General features: G+C 46.7%; 1 protein-coding gene across 1 annotated transcript in view; it reads left to right on the forward strand.

Annotated features, from left to right (window-relative positions):
• The first annotated feature begins 11,299 nt into the window (after positions 1-11,299).
• Positions 11,300-21,387, forward strand: part of GALNT17 (polypeptide N-acetylgalactosaminyltransferase 17) — a 194,561-nt gene continuing 184,473 nt past the window's right edge. Inside the window, 1 exon segment of the mRNA XM_030472544.1 lies at positions 11,300-12,182. Within this exon segment, the coding sequence (XP_030328404.1) occupies positions 11,945-12,182 (238 nt within the window). The 5' untranslated portion in view covers positions 11,300-11,944.

A 21,387-nucleotide genomic window follows, 5' to 3' on the forward strand; every position in this document is an offset into this window, starting at 1 on the left:
CTCTACACAGAAATATTTAATCCTTCTGCACTGATTTCTATGTAGAACACCCAATCTATAGGTACAGAGACTCTCTGTACTCTCTGTGAGTGCTCAGGTGATGTACTTATTCAGAAATCTATGGATGATTTTTAATGTGAAGCCTCATTGTCGAGGGTTCCTGGATAACTGATAAATTATCACCATGAACAGCTTGAACTGAAGAGTTAATATGAGCAGAATTATCATGTTTATGAGGAGATCTATCAAGTTATTAGAGTTTATAGCATTTGAAGAACCATTTATTAAACATTAACTTAGTAAAAATTAACCCTTTCTTGGCTTATGACTTGTAGTATGTCAAAATTTATTTTGCTTATCATATGTTACTTATATTTTAATATATAATATAATATATTGCTAATTTCAATCAGGGGATTGAATTCTATTCTAAATTAATGTCGTGACCTTACAGCTGCTCTTCACAAATGATCTCATAAGCCAGGATGCAAGTAGATAGGCAGCAAGATAACTCAAGCAGACTTGTACATACTGATTCCTTGGCATTCATGCAGTGAGCTACTGTAGTGAAATTTTAAATAGGGGGCTTAAATGGGTTTGAGTTATAGAATCAGAGACTGGTTTGTGTTGGAAGGGACCTTAAAGCTCATCCAGTCCCAACACCCTGCCATGGGCAGGGACACCTTCCGCTAGAGCAGGTTGCTCCAAGCCCCTGTGTCCAACCTGGCCTTGAACACTGCCAGGGATGGGGCAGCCACAGCTTCTCTGGGCACCCTGTGCCAGCGCCTCAGCACCCTCACAGGGAAGAGTTTATACATAGATATTATCCTGGCCATTTGCACAAGGATGATTAACAGGCTACAAAATATACCTTCAGGTTCCCATTGCACTCCTGAAACTATCCACACAAAAGTAATTAAATGTACCTTTGCAAGCAATTCACAGATGCAAGAATTAGAACCAGTAAATGGTGTTTTCTTATTCAATGTACTGTTCAGTCTGAGTAACTTTTCCCATCCCCTCACCCCCAGCTTTATTCCAAAACCCAGTACTTGGCATCCCAGTTCTCCCAGCACTCATTTTGTCTTAACGAGTGGCATTTGACTCCAGTATGACTGTCCTTGTGCCTGGAATCAGGTGTACTTAAGTGTCAGGAGCCTCAGTACAGTGATTTTTCAGTGTGTGCTGTCTGACTCCACAGGCTCTTCTGTGCCCGCAGGGCTCTGGAGACCCGACCTTCCAACTGGAAGCTGTAACTGGTAAGCTTAAGAGCTAAAGTCCTTAATTTCAATTACCTTGAGAGGTACTGTAGCAAGGCTGCAGAATAATTTGTATGTGGCACCTCTCTCTTAATCCTGAGAAGTAATAGCTGGTGCACTCAGTGCACTTCTTAGCCTATTGAATTTCACCTGTTGAATAGTTTCCCGTGATCCTGTCCGTGATTCCTCCTCCCCCTATAGTGAACCAGTAGCTAAACTGACTGAGTAGCTTTTCTCTTTGTTTTGTTTTTAAAATGCATGCATATATATCATTTTGACCTACTCAGTTTTCACTTGATGCAATTTTGTACAGGCAGAAAATACCTCCATCCGTGGAATTCTTCATTCCTGGATTACAAATACTCAGTGTGAAAGCAGGTTTCTGCCACCAGGATACCCACAGAACAGGGGTACTCAGGCTACATACCTGTTTGCCCGGAGCTATGCCCCATGCACCTCATTCCCAAAGGCCTGTTTCCCTCATGCACATGCCTTTCTCCATATCCAGCTGGTGCAGAAGAGGGATTATAGTGTCACAGATGGAGGTGGCCAAAATTACGTCAAAGAATCCTCTTCTACCTTTGTGCTGTCCTGTTTCTGAACGCCAAAATGCTGAACATGGAAAAGGAGAACTACACACCCTGTATCAGCTGTCCTGTCTTAGCTGGGGTGAATTTGCCTTGGGGTAGTTGTGAACAGCATTTCTCAAGAGCCAAACCTTGTGGCTTTTCAGTGTGAGTTCTGGAAATGGGAGGATGTTTCCCAGTGAGACCAAAGCAGTTTGCAAAGCTGTGGTTGGGCTGTGTTCAGCCTCTCAGGCCTATGGATCTTGTTCCTGCTTATTTACTATGACCTCCGTGGGTTGCAATAAACTTGCTTTCTTTCCAGAACTGTCTCCTTTGTATCTCAAGTACTCTCTGTTTGAAATTTTTATCCTGCTAGTGACAGCACTGTGGAGTGAGTCAGCTCCACGCTGCTTACATTGTGAGGAATGAAGGGATGCTGAAGGCATAGTTTCTTTATTATTGAAACCTGATTCAGAGAAAATGTTACAATTCAGTGCTTTTTTGTAGGTATGTGTGTCTAATGGACAGAAAGCAAACACCAAGCCTCATGTAGGGGTAAGAGGCACATCACTACGCTCATAAGTTTTATAGAAGCATAAAATCATGGACTGGTTTGGGTTGAAGGGAACCTTAAAGCTCATCCAGTTCCAACCCCCTGCCATGGGCAGAGACACCTTCCACTCGACCAGGTTGCTCCAAACCCCATCCAGCCTGACCTTGAACACTGCCAGGGATGGGGCAGCCATGTTGTGGATACCCCAATGTTTGCTAATGCAGGAACACAAGAGCATCAATGCTTTGGCTAGTTATTTTGATATCTCCTTCCTTAAAAGGCTCCAACATGAGTGTATCTTTTAGGGAAAAAAAAATAATTGTTGCATGTAGGTTATTACCCAGAGAAATACCAAAAATGTATTTCCCATGAGCATTCACCATTCTGCAATACAGTGCAAACACACTGGCAGGCCACAAATAACCCACACTGGAACCACATCCCTGCTGGTGCATGGTCCTGGTTCTGCTGCTCGGTGTCATCAGCCAATTCCAGCTCCACTGGCTCTAACAGGGGACTCAAGCACACAGCCACAAGCTAGACAATGGCAAATGCTTGTGTTTGCCATTGCTTTGAGGAGCTTAAAGATCACCTCACGGGTAACTCCATTGCTCACCTGAAGCATTTTTCCATCTGCCCGGTCTTTTCATGGATGCTTTCCAGGAAAACTTACCTTCCTGCTCTTCTGTTTCATGACCTGCATTCACTAGCAAAAGGAAAGGACAGGACTAGGTACTGATAAAGACTGGGGAAAGAAGCAAGGTATGAAACACGTTTAGGCTTTGGCTTTACACATGAGAATCTCAACCTGTGTTTCCCTCTGGCATTCCTCAAATACTCTTTCCTCCCTGTCCCACCATCCCACATCAGCCTGGCTAGTCCTGCTGTAGAGCCCTTCAGAAATAACCAGGGCATTTAGGATTAATAGGTGTGCTTTAGGATTTCCATCCACAAAATGGATTTTGCTTGTCTGGAGGTTATGGTCAGAGGTGATGGCTCTAAAGCTCCTTAAAGATACGTTGCCATAAAAAATTGAAAGGCTATTTATATATATATTATTTTATAAGTAATATTTAGTGCCTTTGTCTTCTTGTGTAAGCTAACTAGTGGAGTTCTGCTTCTGAAACTGTGGTAAATCAATTGTTCAACAGTTTTTTTCAGGTCCCTTTACTTACTGTTAGTTTCCATGCACGCAGTTTGCAAACTATGTCAAATATGTCTTAAACAGCAGAGTAAAATAAATGCCAGGGCTCTTCCAGCTGCTTCCACCTGCTTGCAATGCAGACATGCCAAACCATTTCAGTGGTTTATAGCCTGTTGCCCCACATCAAATTCTGCGTTGCTTTTGGTTTAAGGGCTAATAGCTTTTTGAAATATATTAGTGCTTTCTGGTGACAGATCGAAGATAAGCTGTTTATCCATAGTTCCAAGAGGTATTCTATAATCCTGTGGCACAGTAAATTTTATGAGGAATTTTATAAGCTTTCATGAATGCATTGTGTTTTAAAATGCTAAAAAAGCAGTTTAGAAGAAAACAAAGCACTGCAGCTTCTCCCACTGATGTTACACCCGTCTTTGAAGTGCAGCATTGCTAGGGTGAGGAGGAATGACTGCCTATGGTGAGTGAGGAAGCTAGCAAGCTCAAAGCTTTAACTGCAGCAGAACTGGTTTACTAGAGGTGTTCACAGCTCTGCTGCTGGTCCTTGAGCAGGTGGGAAAGGCCGAGTGCTCCTGGGATGAGGGCAGGGCTGGGGACACCCGGGTTTCTTTGCGCTGTTGCAAACTGTGGATATGACTTGAATGAATCCTTGAGTGAAGGATGCTCGATCCTGGTAATGTTCAAGGCCAGGTTGTACGGGGCTTGGAGTGACCTGGTCTAGTGGAAGGTGTCCCTGCCCATGGCAGGGGGTTGGAACTGGATGAGCTTTAAGGTCCCTTCAACCCAAACCAGTCTGGGATTCTATGAATCTCTTAGTGCTTTATTCCTTTTCTGCAAGCAGAAAGAGGGAAATGCCCAGATGCTATGATGAGACAGACCAAAGGAGGCAGAATTAGATAAGCTTAGCACAACTTTTTTCCCCTTAAGAATACTCTTCTCTGCAAGATCTCCAGCCCTACATGTGGATGTATGTTCCTTCAGGGAATTCATTTCAGAGGCAGGGTCTAGCACATAATTCTCCCTCTGCTCCCTTAAAGATGTCATATCCTTCACCCACAACAAATGCTGTTGTTGGAAAGGAAACAAAATCTCTCCAGCCATTCTTCTGAAATGAAAGCAGCAATCTTCCAAACGAAAGCCAATCCCTTCAGGGTAACTCAATAACTACATAGACCATATGAAAACAGGCATCATTGTACTTGTGAGGCATCAAGATTCACAACTGTTTTATCAGGCTAGACCTGCCTGTGGAGATGTTTGTCTCTCGCAGTGGCTGGAATGGTGCTTCACCAGGACATAGGTGCACTGTGCTTGGTGACAGAGATTGCTTGAATCCTGCTTTTATAACTGGGGAGAAAATCACACCCTATTTTGGGCACTGGTTTTTGTTTGATGGAGCAAGTTACAGGTTTTACTCAGCCTTGGGATCTTTGCAGCTCCACCATCTGGTGTGAAAGGAGCAGGCTCAGCTGGAGCTGGTCACCCTCCTCCCATGTTCCTACATTGCACAGCCTGACAAGAAAGCACTATACAGCAAACCTCTGCTTTGTGTTGTCCCAAATCTCCTACAGCAGTTTCATCTAGCCATTAAACAAGAGGAGGAGACAGGGTTTTGCCCTGAATGACTTCCCAGATGAGCGTATTTGCAGTAAAAAGGATACTCCTACCTGGAATGAGCTGCTTTCAGGAGCCTCCATAAGGGGTTTCCCAGTTCTGTGGACCCCACCTTCCAAACTAACCACCCACGGCTGGTGATGGGGAATATTTCAGCACCATTGCTCAGCTGAGGGTTTCAATGTGTTTCTTAGGGTTGCTTAGAAATATGAAGGCAACAGCCAAGAGTGTGAGTTTGTACAGCATTTGTGCAGGAGGAGAGATCTACCAAAGAGCTCCCTTTCCACACAGGTGCCAGAGTTCAGAACAGCTCAGCAGGTTGGGATTTACAAGCAGAGTGAAGCTTTTTGGAAACTGTAGCCGTCAGTTGAGTGTCTGAATGTTTGATCCATGACTATCCTGAAAACTCAGCTCTGGGCAATTTGCCTGGAGACACCCAATGAATCAACAGCAAATCTGGAATAAAATCTGGTTTGCGTTTGGTTTGGTATTTTCTTCCCCATTCTACCTTTCATTGAACTCCACAAGGATACACAGCACCTTGTATTTATGTGGTATGGCTGAGACATGCCCCCAACACAAGAGGGACGTGGAGCTGTTGGAGGGAGGCCACGGAGATGCTGCGAGGGCTGGAGCAGCTCTGCTCTGGAGACAGGCTGAGAGCTGGGCTGGTTCAGCCTGGAGAAGAGAAGGCTCCTTAAGGGGAGACCTCAGAGCAGCTCCCAGTGCCTAAAGGGGCTACAAGAAACCTGGAGAGGGGCTTTGGACAAGGGCCTGTAGGGACAGGACAAGGAGAATGGCTTTAACCTGACTGAGGGGAGACTGAGATGTGCTCTTAGGTAGAAGTGCTTCCCTGTGAGGGTGCTGAGGCGCTGGCACAGGGTGCCCAGAGAAGCTGTGGCTGCCCCATCCCTGGCAGTGTTCAAGGCCAGGTTGGACACAGGGGCTTGGAGCAATGTGGTCTAGTGGAAGGTGTCCCTGCCCACGGCAGGGAGTTGGAACTGGATGAGCTTTAAGGTCCCTTCTAACCCAAACCAGTCTGGGTTCTGTAAGAAGGTTTATATCCATTCTGTATTTGGGAATTGGTAAGAGTTGATAGACAGATTCCCCAAATAAACCAGAAGACTACCTGGCAGGGAAATTCGCTTGTTTAATTCAGAGTATAAATACATATATCTCTGTTTCTTGACCTACTTGATTTTCTAAATATGAAGAACTGCTTTGAAGTTTTCTTTTTGATGGGATGCAGAATATGACAAGACCTCTTGAAATTTTTATGAGAAGCATCTTTTAAGTTCTGTAACAAGAATTTTATTCATCTCTATCACTGATATTCAATTAGTGTGATGCCATACATGGAGTGGCATTTGTTGAGCAGTTGTTGCAATCTGTGGTTCCTCTTTATGGGGAAGTTTAAATTTGTAAGGTTAAAACTGCATTATTTCCAGATGGCCAGTCCACCATTCAGAGCCACAGCAGGAGAAAAGCCACCTTGTGTGACTGTAACATAGTTTAAACAAAAATCCAGTGAAAGAGGTATCCTAATTATCTAAAATAGAGGTACATGCAGAGTCAGAGGAGTGAGTTTCATGCACACCAGCTTGTAAAGCTCGCCGTATTCTTTTTTGTTTTCTGTATTTAAGACTATACTCTTTGTATTTTTGACATCAGTACATGGAGAGCTCTTGTAGAGGAGGGGAAAAAAAGCAAGTGGGGTGTCAGTTTTACATTGATATCTGTGGCTGCACATGGCCAAGTCTTGCATGTGGATCCTCAGTGCAGTCTCCGTTCCTCTGAGCTGCCATCCTGCCCCAGCGCTGCTCTTGCTGCATGGAGCAGGGTGCTGGGGAGGGCCATGCATTTTACCCAGAGTCCAAGGGCTCAGAGAAGGCTCTGAGTCTTGACCCTAAGCTGAATACTTGATATAAGGCACAGGATAATGCCTTATAACAGAGGCCTCAGAGCAGCTCCCAGTGCCTAAAGGGGCTACGAGGAACCTGGAGAGGGTGGTGAGGCCCTGGCAGATTACCCAGAGAAGCTGTGGTCATCAAGTTGAATACTGAAGTTCAAAGCAGCAAAACTGAAGAGTAGGTGAGCCTTAAGCTCTGACTTTGCTTTTTCTGAGTTCACTTCTGAATTCAGTCAAGAGTTGAAGCCATTTTAGAAGCTTTAGAAATGCTGACCCTGAAAGATGCTTATTGATACCCATTGCAAAGATCTATTTTTAATATCCTTCAGGGAACCATAAAGCAATCTCATAAGCTAAAAGTACAATAAGTTGCTTGTTTTTTCACAGCATTTCCCTGATGTGTCAGTGATGAGCTGTCCATGCTCATAGTATGGACTTAAAAATTCATGAAATATGAATAGGGTTATTGTAATGGAGAACTAAATATGTTCCCAAACTTTGAAGATAAAACTGAAGAAAGTTACTTTTGTGCATTATCTGTTCCCTTAGCGGAGGAAAATTTTCAAGGCTGGAGATAAAGGGTTCACTCCTTGATGTTAAATACTTGCCTAAATTACTGTCAAAAAGGAATCCAGAGAGGGCAGACAATGTGCTGTCAACTTTTAATATTAGCTGCTGGGGAAAAAAATAAACCTTTTATTGGAAGTGCTTACTCATTTCACAAGATGAGGCCTCACATGGCCAATGAACTGAGGGTATGGAAAGATGTAATGGTGATGGTGACCCCCGCAACATGGGACTGGAGCTCTGCACGCAGTGAGGCCTTGTGCTGCATGTTGTGCTGCATCTGCTGTTCCCAAACTGCTGCCAAAGGGAGAGTGCACGCTCCCAACCTCCAGCAAAAGCCACTGCCATTACCACTTCATGGAGCATGGAGAAACACCAGCATGAAAAACAAAGAGCCCATAGGCAATACAGAGGCTTAAATTCATCTGGTGTGATGGGGGAGGGCTTTCTCAGAGGTGGTTTTGAGCAGCAAAGGAACAGAAGTAAAGCTGAATAATCACAGAATCATAGTCTGGTTTGGGTTGGAAGGGACCTTAAAGCTCACCCAGTTCCAACCCCCTGCCATGGGCAGGGACACCTTCCACTAGAGCAGGTTGCTCCAAGCCCCTGTGTCCAACCTGGCCTTGAACACTGCCAGGGATGGGGCAGCCACAGCTTCTCTGGGCACCCTGTGCCAGCGCCTCAGCACCCTCCCAGGGAAGCACTTCTGCCTAAGAGCTCATCTCAGTCTCCCCTCAGTCAGGTTAAAGCCATTCCCCTTGTCCTGTCCCTACAGGCCCTTGTCCAAAGCCCCTCTCCAGCTTTCTTGTTGGCCCAAGAGCCTGAGAGAGAAAGGAAAGACTGGCAACTCCTGAGCACTATCTGAAGCCAGAAGACAAAGAGGAAACCAGGTTGCACTAAGAATACTTCAGCCAGAACTTTAAGATTTTGTGGAAACAGCTCATGGCTTTGAATTGGACCCTTGTGGTTTTTTTTTTGTTTGTTTGTTTGTCTGTTTGTTTGGAGTTTCTTTTCCCTCTTGCAGATGATGGCTTTCATACAGGGATTCAAAGTCACAGAAAGGCTCATGTATGCAGTTCAGGCAGATTTATCTAAGGAGACCCAACCATGTGCTTTGTTGCTGGTGCTTGAGATGATAGAAATGTAGCTGTTTGGACCTCTCCATGTGGGTGCAGGTCCCCATGGCATCACCCTCACTCACTGCAGAAGCAGGTAGGAGAGGATTGAGCTGTAGGAAGGCACCATGGCCACGTGCCCTGGGGAGTGCACGGTGCTGGCTGTGGCTCCAGTAAGTAGCAAGAAACCCCTTTATTTCTGCCTGATTTACATCTACCAGAACATGAAGAGAGTCTGCTCCAGATGTGTCATGGCATAGTACCTCCATCATATACTCCTAAAGCGATCAGGATGAGATAACTTCTAGAAATGAAGTTATTTTTGTATCTTTAGTTCTTGTAACTGGCAGCTAGTGTTTGCTGTGTGTTAAGGAGCAGAGATTTTAGCTGAAGGATTACTATGTCATTAACCAATTCATTGAATATTCATGATTTGGTGGATTTTTTCCCCCACAGAAGAAGAGCAGTAATTATTTTGGCTAGTACTTGAAAAGAGCGTGTGTGCTGTTGGTGGAATTCCACTGTATTGGGCAAAAATAGAATCTTTCTATTAGACATGCAAACTGATCTTCTCTCCCTGATAAAAACCCTTTAGTTCTTCTCTATTTAGTAACAATGTTTCATGCTTTTTTCTCTTTGGTAGGAATGTAATGACAATGGAAAAAATGAGACGAAAGAAAAAACCCGAAACCCTCCCGTGGTGGTTGAGCTAGTCCTGATTTACAGCGGGGTCCTGGCAAACCTTTTCACACTTATAGCAAACTACCATTTCGTATTTGGGATTTAAACTGTCTTCAGCGTTGCAGTGGTGTGAAGCTCAAGTGAAACGCTGCTCTGGTGGGAGATGTTCTGCAGCTGGGCTGGGCATTGCCCAGGGGATGGCTGTTTGCTGTCAGCTTGCAGAGCTTCAAACCTGGTGCTGTTGGTTCTACCTGTTATAGAAAGAACAGCAGCAACACTCCCAGATGCCTGGGAAGGGGTTTGAAGGTAATCCTGGTGGATAGGGCAGGGGCTCTATGGCTGGCTGCTGAGCACATGGGTAGTCTAAATTGCTAGTGCTCAAACTATGTCCCATGCAGAGTATAGGTTTGATTTTTGTTTTCCTACAAGTTTTTTAGGTTTATTATGTCCTGATATGCTCTCTCAGCACCCAGGTGTCCTGGAACTACACACAGCAGCATAGGGCTAAGATAGGATGTGATTTCCTCCCTCCCTCCCTGCTTTCTTTGGAGACTTAATTCTGCCCCTTTCCTGGGGGAAGCAGGGTCAAAAATAATCTCCTTGGCCTTCAGCAAGGAGATGCTTCAAATTCTCTTGATCTCCCTTTTTAAAATACACTAAGACTTCTATATTATCTTTGTATTTGGGTCATATGTAATAGTCATGTGCCAAACTTCTTCAAATCTAGCTTTTTCCAACCAGGGTTTAACAACTAAAATAGATCTTGCTGTTTCTGTGTAATGCACCAACAGTGACTTTGGTGGGAGCGCTGTGTAATGAAGGACTAGCTGGAATGGGCCAGCTTTATCTGAAGCTGGTTTAAAATAAGCAGCAGGTAGTTTTCTGTTTGCACAAATACTTCTGCTCCTGATGGTCTGGGCCACGTGGCTTCTCTTTCTGGTAAACAGCTCTGCAAAGCTGTGTTGGGATCTGTTTGGTTGGAGATTTATGGTTTTGTTTTTTAACAAAAGGTGCTTTTATTGATAGAGGTAAAACATCTCAGTTGACAGCTCTGGAAACAAGACTCTTCTGTATATCACATGCCGAAACCCCCAAAAAGAACCCCCAAACCTGCAGGTGTTGGGACAAGCTTCCCCTCAGCACCAGCAAAAAGCTGAGAGAGCTGGGCTGGTTCAGCCTGGAGAAGAGAAGGCTCCTAAAGGGGAGACCTCAGAGCAGCTCCCAGTGCCTAAAGGGGCTACAAGAAACCTGGAGAGGGGCTTTGGACAAGGGCCTGTAGGGACAGGAGAAGGGGAATGGCTTTAACCTGCCGGGGGGAGACTGAGATGAGCTGTTAGGCAGAAGTTCTTCCCTGTGAGGGTGCTGAGGCGCTGGCACAGGGTGCCCAGAGAAGCTGTGGCTGCCCCATCCCTGGCAGTGTTCAAGGCCAGGTTGGACACAGGGGCTTGGAGCAACCTGCTCTAGTGGAAGGTGCCCCTGCGCATGGGAGGAGGTTGGAACTGGATGAGCTTTAAGGTCTCTTCCAACTAAAACCATTCTAAAGCCATTCCCGTGCACTGACACGGGTGTCTGGGGGGTATGTGGGAAAGCGGGATGGTTTGCTTCATTTGTTTTGGAATGCCTGTGGGAAAGCCGGGTTTCCAGGTGAGAGGATGGAGGAAAGAGCACGCATCCCACCCGCCACGTGAATCCCGCGGGCTCAAACTTTCCCTCACCCCGCACAGCGGATGAGCGGTACCGGTGCCCGCCCCCATCGGAACGCGGCGGGCGGGCGGCCGGCGCAGGGCGCGGGCCCAGCTCTGCGGGGCCGCTCACTCCCGAGCCCGCGGGGTTGGGCCCCGCGCCGGGCTCCGTCGTCCAGCCCGGGATTTGCCGTCAGCCGGGCGGTGGAGGGGCCGCTCTCCGCAGGCGCGGTTTGTGCGCGGAGCGCCGCTGCCGGCCCTGCGCGCCCGCAGGGCTCCGCCGTGACCTTCCCCCCCCCCGCCTCCCCGCGCACCGCGAGGGGCGGGACCTGCGCGCCGCTCCGCGCCCGCCCCCTGCTCCCCCCTCCCTCCCCGCCCGGCCGCGGTGCAGCGCGGCGGCGGCTCCGGGCGGGGCGGTGGCGGGGCATGCCCCGTCCGCGCAGCGCAGCAGCGGCCCCGCGCCCCCCCGCGCACCGGCGGAGGCAGGCGCGGCGGCGCTGCCGCAGGGCCCCGCGGCCGCCCCGGAGCTCAGGCGCGGGCGCCCTGCGCGGGGCATGAAGTTGCGCCGGCGGCAGCGCGGCGGCGGGCGGAGCGGGGCGGGTGGCCCCGGCGGCGGTGGCGTCTCCTCTGTGGGGCCGTAGCTCCGCCGCGCCTCGGCGAGCCCGCGCTTCTCCTCCCGGCGCCCCGCAGCCCTCCGCGGTGAGCGCGGGGCCGGACCGGGGCGCGCAGCCCTCCGCGCCGTGGGATGTGCGCGCAGCGGCGGGCGGCTGGCGGCCCGCTCCCGCTCCCTTAGCCCTTGCAGGCAGCGCGGCGGCTGGCGGGGCCCCTCGGGAAGTTTGATGGCTTCTTTGCGGAGAGTCAAAGTCCTGCTGGTGTTAAACTTGATCGCGGTGGCCGGCTTCGTCCTTTTCCTAGCCAAGTGCAGACCCATCACGGCCAAGAGCGGCGACTCCTTCCATGACATCCACCCCAGGGCAGAAGTGGCCAACTTGACAGCGCACGGCATCAGCTCCATCCAGGACGCAGTGCTGAAGAGACTCTCCCTCCTGGAAGACATCGTCTACAGGCAGTTGAACGGTAGGAACAGTTCTGAGGCTTTTAATTGTCATTAGGGTACGGCGCGGGGGTGAATGGAGACAGTGGGCACAGGGCTGGCTTGGACTTCGCCTGGTGGAACCGTGCTTTTCCCTGTATTACCCTCCAAACAGAACCTCAGTGCACCGAATCGATTTAGTATCTGATTTCCAAGTTCCGTTTGTGTTTAAAGCTCAGAGTACCTTGCACAGGATGGGAGGAAATCGGAATAACATAATGCTGCCTTTCGGGTTTGTAGTAGTGGTCAGGAAATCACAGTGGCATGGTTTCTGCATCGGATGAGGAGGGTGTTCAGTGGGCTAACACGGGCTGGAGCTGCACACTGTATATTGATTGAAGGCATGGATTTTACTACCTTGGAGTTGGTTTAGTGGAAGGGAGTTTTTAAACGGCTCAAGTGTGTTGCTTCATTTGAGTGCAGAAGGTAGGAAAGCAAAAGGCACTTTCTCTGGTAAGTTAAGCAAACTGTTCAGTGTTTCCTATGGCTCAGCATTGACAGCTGCTAATTAAAATCTCAAGTAATGCTTCTCTTTATAGTGTAGGGAAGGGATTTCCATTAAAATCTCACCAGGTTCAGTAGTTCTGAGATGCAGAAAGGGAATTTTAAAGATGCCGTGCGGGATAGAGAGACATGTGAAGACGTGAGGTATCTAGGTGAGGATTCTAATTAAAACGCTGGCTGGGGAAGCTAAGTTCTTAGAAATTGTTCCCTGTGGGATCACAACTGGGAATGTAATCTCAGTCAAGAGCTCTGTTGATGGCTTCCCATCTCTGTAGCTTTAACAATTCAGGTTTCCTGTATCAGAATCAGCCGAGTTAATGTTTTTGTCAGTGTGATTCCAACTCCAAGTTTTCAGTAGGAGGCTAATGCACGATTCGGTGCGTGTGGATCCAAAAGCTGCTGTGGCTCCCTGTGGAATCAGAGCTATTGCAATTGTACATCTGCACCGAGGATGTGAGACAGGTGCTAGAACACAAGGTACCTTTCCTGGTGCACAGTAGTTGTCCCAGTTGGTGTTTGTGCTGTGGGGAGGCACGGAAGAAAACAAGAAGCCCTCAGCTGGGTGGGAAAGTGTTACTTGCATTGTAACTTGGATGAAAACCCTGTCCTGGCTGTGAAAGTGCCCGGCACCAAAGGTGTTGAAGCAGCACTGTTGGGTGACCAACAAGGTGAAACAAAAGAATCATGAGGAATAGCGTAGGAATCTGGATGTTATTTACAGTCAAACTGTGAAACTGGAATTGCTGTGGAGAAGTTTCCAGGAAGATTTTAGCGCTTATTTGAAAAGGGAGAATAGCTGCAGTTTGAGGCAGGAGACCTCGTACTGGGACCTTGGTATTGCACCAGCAATCACAATGCCATCTACTATTCCCACAAATACAGAGGGAGAGCTGACGCTGTAAGTTATTACCCTTCTTCTGTGGAGATTAACGTGGGACTCCCTGCTCTTGTGCTGTGGGGCTGTGTTGGAGGTAGCTGGTGCTTGTGACAGGAGCTGAGCGCAAGCACAGCTCTGAGTGTGCTGCCTCCTCTGTGGGCTGCTGTGGGCACAGCGTGGTGCAGGGGCTGCTCAGTGCTGAAGAGCACTCGTGCACCTGAAGACCAGGGGAGGCAGGGAGGTAATAGAGACGTTGCCCATATCACAGACGTTTTCTTAGGGCAGGCAGAAAGCTGAGCACCTGAATCATAGACTCAGATAGATTGGAAAAGACCTTTAGGATCATCAAATCCAATCGTTACCTCAGCACTGGCAAGTCCAGCGCTAACCCATGTCAAATGTCAGATGTGACATCTTGTCTGGCCGCTGCATGCCGGCGTGATTTATAGCAACACTGCTGAGTCTGGCTGAAAAATAGCTCTGGCGTGGCTCTTATGTAACTTTGGGACAAGTATATATTTGGTTGTCGTGGTTTAAGCACATTGGTACATGTGATTTTGAGAAGAGTACAGTGTGCTCTGTTCTCAGAGGGATGTCTGTGTGTTGTGCTTCAGCGACACATGGCTTTAGAGCAGGTGGGGGGGCAGGTGAACCCCCATCACCACTAAGAGGAACCAGTCAAGTGTGCTGAGACAGCCAGGAGATTGCTGTGCCCAAATTGGTGTTCATTCTGGGCACTTGGAGAATTCCCAGTGCTGAAATCCTAGTGCCTGCTTGAGGTATGCAACTAGGAGCTCACTTGGGTTTTTTTTTTTGCCTTTAGGATAGGGAAGTTGCATGCGGGTGAGAAGTGCCTGACAAAATTACCATATGCTCTCAGACAAGCTGCCTGCAGAATGCAGCCACCGAGAGAGCTCTCTCTGTTGTATGAGGTTGTGCTTTGGTTTAAATCTGACTGATGGTTTAGCATGTCCAAAGCCATAGAGCATCATATAGAGTATCATATAGTGTAGCCTTTGGAGACCCTGCACCTCAGGAAGACTGGGAAGCATTTGGCCAAAGAGAGAAACTAAACTACAGTTTGGGTGCAGTCAGCTATGGATTATTTTCTGCCTTATAGGACTTGGCTGGATTTCAGTGGGAATTGAAGCCATCTTTAAAAAACTGAATCTCTTGAAGAGCTGCATTCTGTAAAGATCAAATGAGCAGTGTGATCTTCCCGTGGTGTGGTTCTGGGGTTTGAGTCCTGTAGTGGAAAGCATAGTGGAAAGCACAGCTCTCTGTGGTGTGGCAGCCCTCTTTTTGTGTATGTATATTTATTTGTTTCTGTAAGTGCTGGCTGTGAGAACAAGCTAAACACACTGCCTTGGGTCTAGTAAAGGAATGGCTTTATGCAGTCCTTCCTTTTGAAGGACATTTCTCTGCAGTGCCATTCTAGAAATAACACCAGGCTCCTTCTTACTCCTCTCCATGCAGGAAGAACTGTCCCAGACGTGGCCCAATCTGCCTGCTACAGTGACCCCTCACTTTCCAGGTGATGGACCTTGCTTTTGTGGTGTCCTCCAGCCACTCTTAGCTGGGGTTACCACTGCACAAAGCTGCGTCGTGTCAGCCATGGGATGCTTGTTTCAGATGGTGGTTGATACACGGCCTTGGGGACATTGAACAGGATCTGGAAGCCACCGCAGTAGACAGTGCCCTTGCTTAGTGTTATCCTTGTTTTAATTCATAAAGTATCTATGAGAAGACATGGGTTTATCCAAAAGACAACTGAGCAGACAAATTTGGTCTAAAACTGATGGAGAACTGTATATGTGCTTGGTTCTTTCTAAAAGTTCGTTACTGCACAAGTCTTGTTGGTTTTCCTTGTTGCTTTTCTGTTGCTTTCTGCTGGTCTCTAGGTGGGTGGCTCCCCCAGTCACAAGGAAGTGCAGGGGAGCCCTTTGAAATGGAGGGGTTTGTGTGTGCATGCACTTACCTGAGGATTCAGAGCATTTTTAATTTCTTTTATGTCACTTTTATGGATGGAATTTTCTTGTTCAGGAGACATTCAGAGAAAGCTAATGAAGGTGGGGAAGGAACACGTACATTTTACTGCAGGTATTAACTACAGCTTGTCTTCTTGATCCAAATCTAATTTTCTGAATGCTGACATTTACATAAGCAAAAATTGCGGTCCAGATTATCTCCGACTGTATGGAGATTCACACAAATGAACTTCTCTGTTTGGCTCTATGTTTATAAAGAGAGGGTTTCTGTGCTTATGTGACAAACTGCTTAGCTAGTGGGGAGCTGGAGTGAAGAGACTTGAAGAGAACATCCAGCTTTCCTGGCAACCCTGTGTTTCCTAGAGAGTGCCAGGCACACTCTTCAGTGTATCTAATTCTGTTCCTGTGGGTCTTGTGTGGAAACCAATTGATGACCATGAGGAATTGTGCCTGTACAGGATTCTGAGTCGGCAAAGGTGGGCCAGCTTTTTAACTTTAGTGGCATACAGGGTGCTGCAGTTTGCATCAGCAAACAGCATACAAAGATACTGCTCATCGTGAGACCCCTCTCAATGGGATGGGTCCGGTGACCATTGCATGGTGAGAAGCTGCTAATCCCTTCTTCTACAAGAAACAGCCTTGTCTGCGTGTTTATAGCAGCCCTCCAATACCTAAAGAGGCCAACGAGAACCCTGGAGAGGGGCTTTGGACAAGTCCTGTAGGGACAGGACAAGGGGGAATGGCTTTAACCTGCCGGAGGGGACATTGGGATGAGCTCTTAGGCAGAAGCTCTTCCCTGTGAGGGTGCTGAGGTGCTGGCACAGGGTGCCCAGAGAAGCTGTGGCTGCCCCATCCCTGGCAGTGTTCAAGGCCAGGTTGGATGGGGCTTTGAGAGTCACAACACATTGTGTACAAAATCAGGGAGAATAAAAGCTATTTGCAAATTATTGTAAATGAGAGGCCATGGCTGTAGAACCGCTGAAGTGAAGCTGGCCAGAAAATGGATGAACAGTGAGAGTTTGTCTCCGTGTACTAGAGAAGTGCAGAGGGAAACTGCTGCTTTACCAAATGTGAGAAGTTGAAGGGGAACTTTAAATTCCTTGGTGGTTAAAGAAGCCTATGCTCATGTTTTAAACAAACTTTCATCTGTACGTTTGCATATGGAATGATCTGCATATGCTGAGGTATGAACAAGTGCAATGCCAGCAGCCTCCTGCTTGCAGAGTGTGCTCTCATCTGCTTATCCAATTAGGAAATTAACTCTGGGAAGGCTGCATGTGGACACTGAGGCTGCTACTGGAACACAGTCTCTTCCGCGCTCTTTCCCCCTTGTAAAGTGGCATTTAATTAACTGAAAACACTTTGGAGATATGTGGATTTACTTCCCATAAGGATAAGATAATGCTTATCTTCTGTAACACTTATCATCCTCAAAGCACATTACAAACTTAGCTAACTACTGAGTATAAAAATTATATGTGTAAATAAGGCAGATTATAAGTGGTTCTATCAGCCATTTAGTATGTAATAGCGTTACACCCACAGACTGGTAATATTGAGATTTTAACAAGTAGGTAATACATTAGCTAAAATGCTAAGAAATTCTCTGATAAACAACTAAATGCAAGTAACTGAGAGTAGGGAAATGCCGTTTGTAGGCAGAAGGGCCCAAACTTTAATAATGTTAATGAAATAAAACAGCTTTTTATAGGAGCACAACCTCACAGGGTGAATTCCTTTGATAGAAGAGATGATGCTGTGGAGATGAAGTGACACACTGTGGGGATGTGACTGCTGTATCAGCGGATGGTTATCACGCAGGATCTGAGGTGCTGTTTCCATGTCTGCTCCACTACCGTGATATTTCTGAAGTAGAAACTAACTGTATTACTCTGATAAAAATTGCTGCTTTACTATTTATTCTATGCCAAACAGATTTGGTTGCCATGCTCCCTATTGGGTATAACACAAATAACCAATATTTAGTACATGCTTTTAGAAGTCCTCAGCCTAAACTCAGTCACTTGTGCATAGCCACAAGGCACCTGAGAGCTGCTGTCTGTAAATTACTATTGTATGGGGTGTGATGCCAACTAAAGAATGAATGAAAGAAGCACTTCTTAGAGAAATAATAGAGTTAAAAGATGAAGCTTCAGATAGACGTTTAAGAAGCATCTGGAAGCTTAGACTTTAACTGACATTTAGTTTACAACCCAGCTGACTGGAAACTGATAGATAATTTTTGGTTTTGATAGATGTTTGGCATCACCATCAGAATATTCACTGTCATTGGCAATGCATGAGTAATAAGCCACTAACACATTTATCATGCAGAGACAACATGAGATTCATGAGATGCAACAGCAATGACCAGAAAATAGTGACAATGTTGGTATTTTGTTCTTGCATATTAATTCAGGTCTGACTAAATGGAGAAATAAAACCTGACCTCAATGGTAAAGCTGACAAAGGTATGTTAGATTTATGCTGCCCAATGAGTCAGGTGGCTTTTAGGAATGTTTTTGTAAGGATACAATTAAAATACCAAAAAGGTGCTGTAATTATGTGAATTACAATATTATTTCCAAGCCTCAGTCTGGATCAGTGGTATGCTGTTATGTCTGCGGTAAGACACATTTGGAATTGGATGCATTTGGCAAAACAATGGGTATCTATCAAGTGACATTTCAGTGCCCAAAGGCATCCTGCCTGGCTTCCACCTGCCACTCCAGGAGGGCATGTCCAGGGTGTCACATCAGCTGGGCTCACCCAGCATCTTGGGCACCCTGAGGCCTCTTGGATGGCAGCTGAGACAACAGAGTCCCCTGCTTGTGTCTGGGAGATCTTCCACTTCCATCAGTGAGGACAGACAGGCAAAGTTGGCTTTAGGCATATGCTGTCAATATGGGATTTGGGGGAGTCCTTCTGGTCTGCTCTTGGCCACCATTTTCCTTTATGACTCCTCTCCTGGCAGAAAGCACATGCTCTTCTCATATGAAAAAGCTGAATGCTGCCTGTGAGCAAATCTGCCTGTTAATGAGGCAGAGCACAAAAGAAAACAGCAATGAGCCTTCTCAGGTAATTTTGTGATTTATGCCACTAATCTTTAAAACTGAACAATCTGGTCCAGATGTTGGGGCAGGCTGCCAGTTCCCAGCTCCCATAGATACACCTGAATCCCTGGGTAGGTGAGGACATTCTGCACCTTGAAATATTAAACTTAAAAGGGAGATTTTTATTGGTAAAATGTCCTTCTCGAAGTCTGCAAAGAGCTGTTCAAGCTGAATACGCATCATATTGACCCTGCTGTGAGTCAACAGCAGTGATTCAGCTTCAGTAATGTATCCTAGTGGTACAATGCTGTTTTTCCTAAACAGTTTTGGGAATACTAGCAACTGTATTTTCTACCCTCTAATCCCTGTGGTCAAATTTCTTCAAGAACTTATCGAATGCTTTACATCTTATTGCTCTAAGCATAGCTAGTTCTACCTATAAATCTAACAGCTATCGACCCACATTCTGACATTCACTGGTGGTCATCTAAAAATGATGTGGTAATGATGCAATGAGAGCCCTATGTAAAACCTTACGTGCAAGGAGAGGGCTGTGCTGAGCCTCAGTCTGCTGCCACTGAGCAGTTACACACCCTGCTTCTGATGCAGTCTTTGATGCTGGTGTTGGTGGGGAAATGCAGAGTTATCTGGAAAAGACAATTCCTTAAAATCAGGAGTGAATTGGAGAAAAAAATCATAGTTTGCCTTTCCGTAGAATCCCAGGTTGGTTTGGGTTGGAAGGGACCTTAAGGCTCATCCAGTTCCAACCCGCTGCCTCAGGCATGGACACCTTCTACCAGGTTGCTCCAAGCCCTGTCCAACCTGTCCTTGAAGACTGCCGAGGATGGGGCAGCCACAGCCTCTCTGGGCGCCCTGTGCCAGCGCCTCAGCACCCTCCCAGGGAAGAGCTGCTGCCTAAGAGCTCATCTCAATCTCCTCTCTGTCAGTTTAAAGTCTTTCCCCTTGTCCTGTCCCTACAAGGCCCTTCATTGATTTGAAGATACTTGGAACTGGCATCAAAGAGCAACAGAGAAAGTGAGAGAGATGCTTGAGTGTCTGCTTACTCCTTACCATAACGAATGACTGGAATGTGCCCTTAATTAAGTGATTACTACTCACATTATGACCCTGCCCAGGCTGGTACATGGCCCATATATTTGGTGCTATAAACCAGAGAGTAACAGGCCATTCCCTAAGTGCTTATCGTTTAGCAACATAAATCATGCAAGAACACGAAGCAGAAGATGGGGGTAGAATTAGACCTAATGTCTTGTTAATTCCCTGTGGCTTTTGGATTTAAAATTCATGTTGGTTTAAATATATATTAATTATATATCAACTAGGGGAGATGTGTAAGAAAATGAAATAATAGAGCAGGAAGATGTGCAAGTGAAGCTGGAGGGAGGGAGGGAAGACTGCAGTAATGGTGAGAGCAGAATGCAGGGGTGAGGTTTCATCCAGGAGTATCATGCTGAGCCAAGTCATGAAGCTGGAGAGTCTCTGTTGGGCTTCGAGGGCTGGGCAGGGGGCAGGCAGCATCCTCTGTCTGTGCATGTCCTCAGGGTTTCTGCCTCCAAAAGCTTTCCTTGCCCCTGTAAGTCATGGGGGACAGCTTCAACATTTGGTCCAAAATTAGGAAAATACCCACCATGCACCAGTTCACAAGGAGACACTCAGCAGGACCTTGGTTGTGGGAAGGTGGGAACTAGATGTCTCAGTTTGGAGGAGTAGATGGTGGTGGTTGGGCAGGTGCTATTTGGATGGAGTTGATTTGATTGGCCCTGTGCAGTGCCCAAAGGGCCAGAGCTGGTTTTTAACCTCTGCAGGTGGAGGTCAGTAACAAATTGCACTGTTTGGAGAAATAAATGAACCTAATGGGGCAGGGATGGGTGAGCTGCTTTCTCCAGTGTGAAGTGGGATGGTGCAAGCATGGTGGTGTTTGATTAGTGCTGTGGTATGAAGGGACAGTATGACAGCTGGATCATGCAGATGATGTGTGGGTGTGCAGACAGCTCTCCTTTAGGAATCTGCCCCTGAAAGGAGCATCTAAAGGTGGGTAAAAGCTTTTACAGTGTCTTACATGGAAGGTGTTACTAGGGTCAGGTCATATTGACTTCTGTTGTCTTTGGATCAAGCGCTGAATCAATAAGTGACTTTCTGGGGGAGTTTAGTAGCTGTTCTGCACAGACATGAAAGGGGTTAGGCAGTAAAATGGGATTTGACACTTTCGTCAGTCTTTTCTGAGGAAGTTGCTGAACTTCCAAATATTAATTGATGCCCTGTTCCTTCCACAAATTTTCCTACCTACTGCTGCTCCCTGTTGGATCCTGTAGAACAGCATCAGACCTTACGAATTAGAACCAGGCTGCAGTGAGGAAAGAGGCAATGAAAGGAACAGAATAAAACTTTGACATCGCACCTCAATTTGAGGCATCCAGCATAATTTATGCTCTTTGTGCAGCTGTTTAGAAAATCCCAGAACTTCCTTGAACATCCAGCTCCGATTATCATTATTGGAACTGTGTATCTAGAAATACCCAGCTCCAGTTGTGATTACTGGGGTTGGATAGCCAAAGACAGTAATTGACTCCAAAGCTGCAGACCCACGCTTGGACGCTCTGGTAGCATCTTATTCTGAGGCTGCCCAGCCTTTTCCATCATGAGAACTGCTTTAATTTGTTCAGAGCTTTTCCATTTGGACTGAGGTGATCAAATATTGTCAAGATCACGTTTTTCTTTAATCCTAGCAAATTGGTCCAGATGTTTT

Source organism: Strigops habroptila (assembly GCF_004027225.2).
Source record: "Strigops habroptila isolate Jane chromosome 13 unlocalized genomic scaffold, bStrHab1.2.pri S16, whole genome shotgun sequence".
Taxonomy (NCBI): domain Eukaryota; kingdom Metazoa; phylum Chordata; class Aves; order Psittaciformes; family Psittacidae; genus Strigops; species Strigops habroptila.